This window comes from Setaria italica, chromosome VIII, assembly GCF_000263155.2.
Source record: "Setaria italica strain Yugu1 chromosome VIII, Setaria_italica_v2.0, whole genome shotgun sequence".
NCBI classification, from domain to species: Eukaryota; Viridiplantae; Streptophyta; class Magnoliopsida; order Poales; family Poaceae; genus Setaria; species Setaria italica.
Genome location: NC_028457.1, coordinates 33,719,454 through 33,731,545, shown reverse-complemented (window position 1 = coordinate 33,731,545; position 12,092 = coordinate 33,719,454). Strand labels below are relative to the sequence as shown.

Here is a 12,092-nt window from a genome sequence, read left to right as displayed (position 1 = left end):
AAATTTAGGCAAAATAGGCATCTTGGTCTCTGAACTTTACACAAAGGGTCAACTTCATCCCTCAACTTTACCATAATGATTTTGACTAAATTGGCCAATCTGAAAGTTGAGGGACAAAGTTGACCATCCGTGCAAAGTTCATGGACCAAAGTGCCTATTTTGCCATAAATTTACCAAAAATTCTAGAAATCTCCAAGAGCATAACCATGTGTTTTCTCAATCTTTTTTAGTGGAAACTTTTCACAATAATAAACCCTAAAAAGTATGATAGGCCCATTTCTTCGCTGGTGACTTCACAAGAAATATAAGTGGTGATCCCTAGATGGGATATAGCTCCACTGCTACCATGCACCATGGTGGTAACAACTAGAGCACGTGCCAAAGTTCATGCACGATGCACCCATGCAATGGCGGGGCTCCAATGCAGGCACTCCATAGGCTAGCACATTACTATTTTTAGCCCTTCGTTTTTTTCTATTTTGTAGTTTGTTTTACTTGAAGCTTCTAATTTTTTTTATCAAGGCTTAAATATCTTTGGAGTTACTAGCTTGTAATCCTAATCTATCTTTAGGCTTCTCCTAGAATCCTTAGAAGCTTTTGGGTCTTCTTCATATAGATTATGCCCACTAAACTTGATCATCAAGCCACATAGATTATGCCCTTAAACTTGATAAAATAACAACTATTGTGAATTCTTGGAGGGAGTATACAGATAAATTCAGCTAAGCCTGGCAGCCCCTTTGGCTATGGTTTCGACGCCCCATGCCTACAAATTAAACCTCGGACGTTGCACTGTGCAGAACCCTGAAAGTTATAATGATTTAAATTTTTAATGTAAACACATCCAATGTTTTTAACGGTATATAATGGTTTCACTGATGAACTTTATTTGGTTACCCAAAAAACAGAGATATTGAAAAATAACTGAATTAGTACTATAAGATAGGATGGATTCCAACACATGCATAGACACAATCTACCAACTTCTTATAGAAATACCACGCGAGAAGAGAGAAAACTTCATATAGATGGCCATATACATATAGACCAGGTGGAATGTATCAATATAGATTGCAATTGGACTTTTACGCCATCATGGTGTGCACAAGCGGTAATCGTGCTACTTTAAGCGACTCATAGATATAGATATATAGCCCTAAAATATGTAAGTATACTGTATAGAACATATCCTACCTTATATTAGATAGATGACAAATTCAGCTCAAAATGATTTAGATCCACATCAGTTTTTGACTAAGTAGGGGGAATTCATAGATCCTCCGAATCGTAGAGCGCGTAGGGCTTTGAAACCAAAAATGTTAGCTGCCTTCCCTTTCTTGGCTTAATTAGTTTTGAGGTTGTTTTCGTCATAACTTATTTTACACTCAACAACATCACGTGAAGTTATCCCTTTCATCCATGAGTAATGGCTCTTGAAATATATCCTACTTTAGATAGGTGACAAATTCAGCTTAAAAAGATTTAGATCCACATCACCGTATCACAACTTTACAGACTCTCTTTAATAAAGTGGAACATGTATGATGTGGCCAATGCCTTCACATGTCTTATGGTGAACTTGTGATGATATTCTCACCCACGGTATCAAGAAAATACCAACAAGAAAAGTCACTTTTCCCTTTTATTAAGTGCACATTTTGTTGCCAACACATACCGTACAACCTAAGAAAATTAATCACTAAATGTCGAAATTGACTGGATACCATGTCATGGCTTGGTTATCTAGATAATAATTAGCTTGGGAAAAGCCAAAATCATTCTAGAGCTACATGATCTCTCATGAGTATAAATAGGTCTCGGATATGTAGTTAATCCATAACTCATTTCATTGAGACCCAGTAGCAGAAATTGAAACCCACTAGCAGCCTCATAATAGCAACAATGGCAGCCAAGATATGTACCCTCCTTGTGCTCCTTGCTCTTTCAGCTAGCGCTGCCACTGCCATCCTTATTCCACAGTGCTCCACTATTCCCCAGTACCTCCCACATCTGACAGCCCTAGGATATGGAAACCCAATTGTGCAGCCCTACAGGCTGCAGCAGGCTCTTGCAGCAAGCATCTTATCATCACCGGCCATGTCCTTACAACAACAGTCTGCCCTGTGGCAGCATCAATCCTTGGCAAGCCCTGCCGCATACTGGCAACAACAACAGCTGCTTCCATTCAACCAGCTAGCTTTGGCGAATGCCTTCTCGCAGCAACAACAGCTGCTTCCATTCAACCAACTAGCTTTGGCGAATGCCTTCTCGCAGCAACAACAGCTTCTTCCATTCAACCAGCTAGCTTTGGCGAATGCCTTCTCGCAGCAACAACAGCTGCTTCCATTCAACCAGCTAGCTTCGGCGAATGTCTTCCGTCAACAACTGCTTCCATTCAACCAACTAGCTATCACCAACCCCGCCGCCTTCTGGCAACAACAGCAGCTACTGCGTGTCAACCCACTTGCTGCGATGAACGCCGCTGCCTTCTTGCAGCAACCAATCATTGGTTCTGGCCTTTGCTAGATCAATTATTTGTTGTACTTTTATAATAAAGTTTGCATGCCGACTCGTGTGATCCTAAGAAATAAGAAAACTGTTGGTTGAGATTCTATTGTCCTATGTTGTCCAAGTGTATTCTGTAATTGTTCGTACCATAGTCATCAACCACCAAAAATTGTACATCGTACCTTCACAGACGTACTTGATTATGTATGTACTAAGAAACAAATATCAAGAATTGGGAAAGTAGCTCCAAACAAGCATACTTAACTAGATGGACAGCGCAGCCACACAACGGGCGCATAGTGAAGATGTTGCTCAAGTTTAATTGAATATATATACAAAAACCCTCCGTTGTAGAGGATTGATCCTTTCCAATTACAAACATAACCATTGGACAATCAAAATCCATAACCTCTTAATCCACTTCTCCGCTGGCCACCGCTTCGCCACCAGGACGAGAGGGTGCTGCCGCCTCTGAATCCAGGACGAGAGGGTGCTGCCGCCACCACCGTTTCGCCACCAGGTTGACACCGCTCGCACCGAGGGGATCCGCAGCCACACGTGCATGGTCGCAGACGAGCAGGGAGGGCCCGAGGGGGGCTGCTACCCTGCCGGCAGGGTGGAGGGAGGGGGCAGCGGAGGTCACCGGGCCACCGGGCCGCGCCACCGTCCACCGGGCAGTTGACAGGGATTTGGGGATTTCTTTGGTCAACTGGAAAGGAAAGGGCGTGATTTGTGGTCTCTGGTCAGCTGGATGAGCCTCACGTCTCGTTATTCCTGGCTCGCGCTCGACTCGCTTCGCTGGGCTCATCGCCGGCTTGCCCGATTTGTAACCCCGTACGTGGGGTGGATGAGCTCGATTGGACAGTTAGATGGTCTGGCTACATAATAGCTTATTTTGTGGCTGGATACAAAAAATAGATCTATATATAGAGAGAGAGATATTCTCTATCCAATAGGGGCTACCCAACATCATCGATATTGTGGGTTCTCGTTTGTGCCTGAAATGCAGAAGCTAAGCCTTTGTTTGTGCCTGAAATGCAGAAGCTAAGCCTTTGTTATTGAGTATTTAATGCATATCTCAAACAACCCAAAGGGAACATGTAACACAAGTCCATCTGATACATCGCCTCCTAAAATTCTCTTAAATTAAATGCCATCGGAATGATGCCTCCATCGAAGCCGCACCAAGCATGCACTCGCATCATCTAATAATGATAATCCTAGAAAGTAAGACAAAAAGCGTGAACATACCATAGCTAGAGTAAAAGGGTTCATAGCACTACGCAAACCCTATCGCCTTTTCTATCTTAATTCAAACATATAACACGAATATTTCATAACTTATTTTTTTTACTAAAGTGCTTGAGATAGGAACAAGGAAATAATTTATGTGGATACTACGTTTATGAGCACATACACCATTTCATAATGGACAAGGTACGTAAAATAAACATATTAATTATTAATCATTTTCTATCTCCTTTTATTTAATTGTTGGTGTAACATTCACATATTTCCAAATTACAGATGCGGTAGATTTGTGAAGAACTCTCGGAGAAGGAAAGGCTTTTGGCAATCCAAGAAGCACTCATAGGATTTATGGTGGACGAGGTGATAATTCCCCAGGAGAATTTTATTACGATGGATATTCAGTAGCCAAACCGAGCAACATCACGACGGGAGGATCCTAAGAATTACGAGGATAAATTATTCTATATACAGTAATGGTATTAATATTAGTTTGATGTGTATAATATACTAAGAATTGTATATATAGTAGTTAAAATTAATATTATGCATATACTATCATGAAATATATATACGACATGCATACAATATGTGCATACACGTGTAAGTAGTGTACACTAAGGATGTATACGTAGAGGTGTATATATAAGTGAAGCAACAATTAGCATTAATATGGAAAAGAATTCAGGTAAAAAGAAAAAATTCTTTAGTCCCGGTTGATATTATCAACTATGACTAAAGATCTTTTTTCTTTTTATCCAGAATTCTCTTTAGTCCTAGGTGAATGACCCGGGACTAGGGGAGGCTTTAGTCTTGAAAGATTAGTCCTGGTTGGATTTTCGAGATATATTAGCCTATCCAACCGGGACTAATGCCTGTTTTTCGACCAGTGGCACTTGCCCTAATACAATAATCGTTTGTTACTTTTACAGATTTCCTTATAACTTGCCCAAATTATAATTGAACATCATGGAAGGAACCACCGTGCACTAACATCAACGTTATGTGCGCACTCTTTTTCTACTTAAATTCTATGCCACATCAACAATTTTACTGATTTGGCAAGATCATTAAGAGAGGCGGGGGAGTTTCATCAGATGAGAGAAGAATTTCATCCTAAAATACCCATCAGGCCCTTAATTACAAGTCCTCAGTCTTGGTAATAGTGGAACAAAACTGTGCACTAAGAACGCCCTTAGAAGAGGCACCGGTAACCCGTCGTCTTGTTGAAAATTCTCAAGAATGCATACTTGTTGAAAATTCTCAAGAATGCATACTTGTTGAAAATTCTCCGTTGAGTGTATGGTCTCTCCAGCGCATAAATGGTCGTGAGTTTACGTTTTCATCATCTTTAGTAAAATTAAGTCCACCGCGTAGACATCATAACACGCTCTACCCTAATTTTGTTGCGGATAATCCCAATTTTGGTTTAATAGTACATCCCAATAAAGGACGACCATACTTGTGCAACTTATCCCTTTCAACTGGATACCGTGAGGCGGACCTTGGAAAGTTTTTGAATAAGCAGGGGGAATTCGCAGATCCTCCAAACGTAGAGCACGTAGGGATTTGAAACCAAAAATGTTAAGCTGCCTTCCGTTTCTTGGCTTAATTATTTTTGAGGTTGTTTTCGTCATAACTTATTTTACACTCAACAACATCACCTGACGTTATCCCTTTCATCCATGAGTAATGGCTCTTGAAATATATCCTACTTTAGATAGGTGACAAATTCAGCTTAAAAAGATTTAGATCCACATCACCATATCACAAATTTATACTCTCTTTAATAAACTTGAATATGTATGATGTGGCCAATGCCTTCACATGTCTTATGGTGAACTTGTGATGATATTGTCACCCACGGTATCAAGAAACTACCAACAAGAAAAGTCACTTTTTTCCTTTTATCAAGTGCACATTTTGTTGCCAACACATACCGTACAACCCAAAAACATTAATCGCTAAATGTCGATATTTACTAGATACCATGCCATGGCTTGGTTATGTAGATAATAATTAGCTTGGGAAAAGAAAAATCATGCTAGGGCTACATCACCTCCCAAGAGTATAAATAGGTCCCGAGTATGTAGCCAATCCATCACCCATTTCATTAAATCCATTAGCAACTCAGAAATCGAAACCCCACTAGCAGCCTCGTAGTAGCAACAATGGCGGCAAAGATATGTACCATGCTTGTGCTCCTTGCTCTTTCAGCTAGCCCTGCAACTGCCGTCCTTATTCCGCAGTGCTCTGCCACTATTCCCCAGTACCTCCCACATGTGATAGCACTGGGAAATGGAAACCCAATTGTGCAATCCTACAGGCTACTACCTCCCACATGTGACAGCACTGAGAAATGAAACCCAATTGTGCAATCCTACAGGCTACGACAGGCTCACGGAAAGCATCTTATCATCACCGGCTGTGTTCTTACAACAACAGTCCGCCCTATTGCAACAGCAATACTTGGCGCATCTGACAGTACAAAGCATCATGGCACAACAACAACGGGTTCTTTCACCATTCCGCCAACTATCCTTGGCTAGCACCGCTGCATACTGGCAATAACAACAGCTGCTTCCATTCAACCAGCTGGCTGTGGAGAATGCCTACTTGCAGCAACAACAGCTACTTCCACTCAACCCACTGGTTGTTGGCAACCCTGCCGTCTTCTGGCAACAACAGCAGCTGCTGCCATTCACCCCATTGGCTATCTCTAACCCCGCCGCCTTCTGGCAACAACAGCAGCTACTGCGTGTCAACCCAGTTGCTACGATGAACCCCGCTTCTTTTTGGCAACAACAGCAGCTACTGCACGGCAACCCAGTTGCTGCGATGAACCCCGCCGCTTTCTGGCAACAGCAGCAACTACTGCGCGTCAACCCACTTACTGCGATGAACCTTGCCGCTTTGTTGCAGCAACCACTCGTTAGTTCTTGACTTTTCTAGATCAATTATGAAATGTACTTCTATAATAAACTTCATATGCCGGCGCGTGTGATCCTAAGGAATAAGGAAAGTGTTGATTGAGATTCTATAGTTCTATATGCTCAAGTGTGTTTGGTAATTGTTTGTGCCAAAATGACTAGTAACTCTATATCGTACATAGGTTGAACTTTTTTTAGTATATATTAAGAAATACAAATATCATGAAGCATGATAGTAGCTCCGAGCATACACACTTCACTCAAGCAGGGGATTTGGATGCCAATGGAATCTCGTAATCCTGTCGCAGATAATGTGAACCCAACCACGGTTCACTCAAGTTGTTGTAAATTGAAAATTTGAGAAGGAGAGTTGACACAAACGTCACCAGACCATAAAAGATTTGTGCTGGCAGCTAAAAAGACTCCGTGCTGGCGGGCCGAGCACCCGCCAGCAACTTTGAGCCAGCACAAATGGCGCTTTGTGCTGGCGAGGGAGCACCCACCACCACAGACCGCTCTATGATGACGGACGACGTTAGCTACCCGCCAGGAAAGTTGATTTTTCGATTAAAAAAAGCATGCACGTCGCCCGTCGCAGTCAGGTCGCCGCCGCCCGCCGCTCACCCCACCTGTCGTCCGCCGCCCGCCCCACCGGCCGCCATCGCCTGCCGCTCCCACGCCCTCCCCCCACCCCTCTCCCCACATCGCCCCACCGCTCCTGCCGAAGCCGCGCCCGGGCCCACCCCACCGGCCACCGCTCCCACCCTCACCCGCCGCCCACCGAAGTAGATAAGGATGACTCTGTGCTCCTGGATAAAATGAAGATAAGGATGGGCGGCCAGCGTCGCTCCTGGAGAGAGATAAGTAGATGGCTCTGTGCTGGCGGATGCTTAGATAGCTCACCGGCACAGAGCCATCTGTGCTGGCAGGCACTAGCCCGGCAGTCCCGTCACCTTTATGCTGGCAGGTGCTAATTCTACCTGTCAACATACTAATTTCAATGTGCCAGCCCAAATCATTTCTAACATAGTGAATAACGTAGCATAGACATCAAGATAGCTTCTTAAACTCCGTGTGAGTGCTCATGCATCACAGATTCACACGTGGTGCTCGTCGATAATCAATCCCAAACTTAGGCAGGACATGGATAGAAGTCACATGACATGGACGACACTAACCAAAAACTTATGTCATGCGCTGGTAGATAAGAGACAGGTAGATCGACAGAGTTTGCAGATGCGGGCCGCGTGGGACCCTCATCTTGGACGACGATGACGACGACGCCATGGCGCCCTCACCGTCCTCCTGGAAGGCGGCGTCATCAGAACCGACGAAGACGACTCCATCTCCATCCCCCATGCTGAGCTCCCGCTCACCTCCGACCACTCGGCGACGATGATCTCCTGCAGTCCCCGGGGGTTGGACGTGCGCCCGAGCATGACGCGGCTGTCCTTGTCGACGACGCCGTGGACCCAGGCCTGGAAGGCGGCGAAGCCGTCCTTCGTGGCCTGGACGTCGGTGTTCACCCGGCGGACCGTCGTCTCCCTCTCCTCGGCGGCGGCGTCCGGCGACGGCGAGCAGTCGTCGGTCGAGGGCCGGGACGTGGTAGTCCTCGCTGCTCTGCGCCAGGAACCACCTGAGGAACTCCACCGTCAAGGCCACCGCTGTCGGAGGCCCCCGTCGCCGCCCCCGTTGCTCCCAGTAGCGGCAGTCGTCGTCGCTTTCGCTTCGGCCCCATTATTGCGCCTACGTCGTGATGAACTCAATGCTTTGTTTTTCTACATTGGGATGAGTACACGATCGAACCGCGGCGGTGTGCCTCGCCCTCGACTTTTTTAGCAAGAAAGAGGCAGTGCGAGGAGGCTATGGCCTACGGGGTCAATCAGTGTGCGACCTCTCCTTTCGAAATTCGAATCCAGGAACAATGAATCCCGGCTCGATCTGGACTCCTTTTTGGGTCGGGACACATTGTTCCACTTTCATGGTGATGAAGAGATTTATCAAAGGTTTCAGAAAATTTATTTTTTTGTACCTTCGCCTTTTTACCGTAAGTTCGAAGGAGAACTAGAAGTAAAAGCTGAACGAATGAAAAGATGGTGCACATGTTTCCATTCTTCCACCTCAAAGCGAACTATTATTGAAGGCATAATCTTTGTAATGCTACGCAGAGTAGGCGGCCAATCTAATGTTGTGATAGCTTTACATGAATTCGAGAACAAAAACAAGGCCATTTAGGACACGTCATGAAACAACAGCCCGAATCACAAAACTCAATATTCTACTGACCCACGGTTCACTCGTATGTTATCCATCCAGCTCAATTTTTCACGGATACCGCAAGCTTAACAGTGGGTGACTGTGTAGGTGATCACTTGGATTTTGGGGTGAGCACCTTGAGTCCACCCACAAAGGGTCTTATTATGCCAGTCTCAATAGTGGATTTCATGTGAGTTTCATTAGCATTAAATTCTATGGTACATTAGCAATTTTGCTAACTTGGCAGGATCATTAAGAGAGGAGAGAAAGTTTCATTAGATGAGAGAGCAATTTCATCCCCATAAAATCCATCAGACTCAGTGCAATGAAACTGTGCACGGAGATTGGCCTTAGAGGCTCTTGAATCACAATCGACCCGTCTTCCTACTGAAAATTCTCCAGAATGCACGCTATCAGAAGAGGAGCCTCTAGTACCGTGGTTCGACTCTCCGTGGGAGCAAATTAAAGTGATCTAGAATAAAAAAATGTACAAAAAATAGGTTGGGTTTCTCCTACTAACTTCAGTCAAAAAAAAGATAGCTAAAAAAGATAGCTCTTGCGTTGAGTGTATGGATAAATTGAGTTGGCCCGCCAGCTGCCTTCCCTTTCTTAGATTATGTTTGGGGTTCTTTTCGTCATAGCGTATTTTTCACTCAACAATGTGTCTCCTTATCCCTTTCATCCATGAGTAATGGCTCTTGGAACATATCCTACTTTAGATAGGTGACAAATTCAGCTTAAAAAGATTTAGATCCACATCACCATATCACAACTTTACAGACTCTCTTTAATAAAGTGGAATGCGTATGATGTGACCGATGCCTTCACATGTCTTATGGTGAACTTGTGATGATATTGTCACCCACGGTATCAAGAAAATACCAACAAGAAAAGTCACTTTTTTCCTTTTATTAAGTGCATATTTTGTTGCCAACACATACCGTACAACCTAAGAAAATTAATCACTAAATGTTGAAATTGACTAGATACCATGTCATGGCTTGGTTATCTAGATAATAATTTGCTTAGGAAAAGCAAAAATCATGCTAGAGCTATATGATCTCTCAAGAGTATAAATAGGTCCCGGATATGTAGCCAATCTATCACCCATTTCATTAAGACCCATTAGCAACTCAGAAATTGAAACCCCACTAGCAGCCTCGTAGTGGCAACAATGGTGGCCAAGATATGTACCCTGCTTGTGCTCCTTGCTCTTTCAGCTAGCGCTGCAACTGCCGTCCTTATTCCGCAGTGCTCTGCCGCTATTCCCCAGTACCTCCCTCATGTGACAGCACTGGGATATGGAAACCCAATTGTGCAATCCTGCAGGCTACAACAGGCTCTCGCGGCAAGCATCTTATCATCACCGGCCGTGTTCTTACAACAACAGTCCGCCCTATTGCAGCAGCAATACTTGGCGCATTTGACATTACAGAGCATCATGGCACAACAACACCAGGTGCTTTCACCATTCAGCCGACTATCCTTGGCTAGCCCCGCCGCATACTGGCAACACCAACAGCTGCTTCCATTCAACCAGCTAGCCGTGGAGAATGCCTACTTGCAGCAACAGCAGCTGCTTCCACTCAACCCACTTGCTGTTGGCAACCCCGCCGCCTTCTGGCAACAACAACAGCTACTACGTGTCAACCCATTTTCTGCGATGAACCCCGCCGCATTCTGGCAACAACAGCAGCTATTGCGTGTCAACCCAGTTGCTGCGATGAACCCCGCCACTTTCTGGCAACAACAACAGCTACTGCGCATCAACCCACTTGCTGCGATGAACCCCACTGCCTTATGGCAACAACAGCAGCTACTGCGTATCAACCCACTTGCTACGATGAACCCTGCCGCTTTCTTGCAGCAACCAATCATTGGTTCTGGCCTTTTCTAGATCAATTATGAATTGTACTTCTATAATAAATAAGGAAGAAGGAAAGTGTTGATTGATCTATCTGCTCAAGTGTGTTTGGTAAATGTTTGTTTCGTCACGACTAGTAACTCTACATCGTACATAGGTTGACATACTTTTTTAAAGGGGAAAAGCTATACGTTGCTTGGGTGATTCACGAACTCCTGTCACCTGAATTTGGCACCGTCCGATCTGACGATCTGTTTTTTTTCCTCCGTTCTGATCCAAATCAAAGTTGGGCTTCTTTTCTGCAGGCGGCGGGTACGCCGCCCCGTGATTATTGCGAGTCGGAGTACCAGTAGACACAGCGGTGGGGGGTGCTATCCTATCTTTGCGAGATCGCAGCGCATTTAATTTTTTGGCAGCAGTTTGCGGTCTGACGACCGGACCTGCTCCTCATTCAAACCCTCTGCCTGCCTGCCAAGGATCTCTCCTGCCTCTCTCCTTTCGTTATACATTATATTAGTAACTAACTTTTGGATTGCATATACATTAGGATTCTTAATGATTTACACTATACTTACAGTAACATTGTTACTGTAATTTCAATTTGTATATTGCGTAATTTTAAATCTGTGTAAATTTGCATGCTGTGTTTGCATCTTTAGAGTTTCCACTAACCCAGAATTATTTGTTCTATGGCTGATCATAGAAAAAATATGTTCAGCTATTTTGCTTTTCCTTGTTTATATAATCTTTTTTGTTAATCGTCTGATCAGAATCTTAGGGTCAGAACTTTCAGGTGACAGATCTCTTTTGCAGCACCTGGATTTTTTTCCAGTTCAAAACCGGGTGTTATTCCCCTACAAATCACCCGGGTGATTGTGGCCAGAATAACACCCGGGTTACCAGTAGACAGTCCCTTTTAAGTATATATTAAGAAATACAAATATCATGAAGCGTGAAAGTAACTCCGAGCATAACCACTTCACTCAAGTAGGGGATTTTGGATGCCAATGGAATCTCCTCGTAAAGACCTTACTTTACGACCTTACCAAATCAGCAAAATTGCTCATGTGGTATGGAATTTATTGACCATGAATCAGGAAACTCCCACCGAGACTGCCTAAGTTAGATACGACATGGATATACGTGGCATGAACGACCCTAACCGGGCCTGTTCGCTTCAGCTTATAAGCTGGCTGAAAAGCTGAAACGGCTGATTTGTTGTGAGAGGAAAATACTGTTAAGCTGGCTGAATAAGCTGAAGCGATCACGCATGTCATGCGCTTGTA

The 12,092-nt window shown here is 44.2% G+C and overlaps 2 protein-coding genes and 1 pseudogene across 2 annotated transcripts; all 3 read left to right on the top strand.

Annotated features, from left to right (window-relative positions):
• Positions 1-1,855: 1,855 nt before the first annotated feature.
• LOC101753213 (zein-alpha PMS1-like) lies at positions 1,856-2,614 on the top strand. Its single transcript, XM_004979646.1, has one exon. It carries the CDS (start codon positions 1,903-1,905, stop codon positions 2,524-2,526), a length of 624 nt encoding a protein of 207 aa, XP_004979703.1. The 5' UTR covers positions 1,856-1,902; the 3' UTR covers positions 2,527-2,614.
• A 3,313-nt stretch (positions 2,615-5,927) lies between these two features.
• On the top strand, positions 5,928-6,699 carry LOC101761339 (annotated as a pseudogene).
• A 3,364-nt stretch (positions 6,700-10,063) lies between these two features.
• Positions 10,064-10,897, top strand: LOC101752799 (zein-alpha PMS1). The gene has a single exon (XM_004979645.1). It carries the CDS (start codon positions 10,117-10,119, stop codon positions 10,837-10,839), a length of 723 nt encoding a protein of 240 aa, XP_004979702.1. The 5' UTR covers positions 10,064-10,116; the 3' UTR covers positions 10,840-10,897.
• Positions 10,898-12,092: the final 1,195 nt, after the last annotated feature.

Bases quoted from the DNA above. Each gene is read 5' to 3' on its own strand.
- LOC101753213 (XM_004979646.1), top strand. From the start codon at position 1,903: ATGGCAGCCAAGATATGTACCCTCCTTGTGCTCCTTGCTCTTTCAGCT.
- LOC101752799 (XM_004979645.1), top strand. From the start codon at position 10,117: ATGGTGGCCAAGATATGTACCCTGCTTGTGCTCCTTGCTCTTTCAGCT.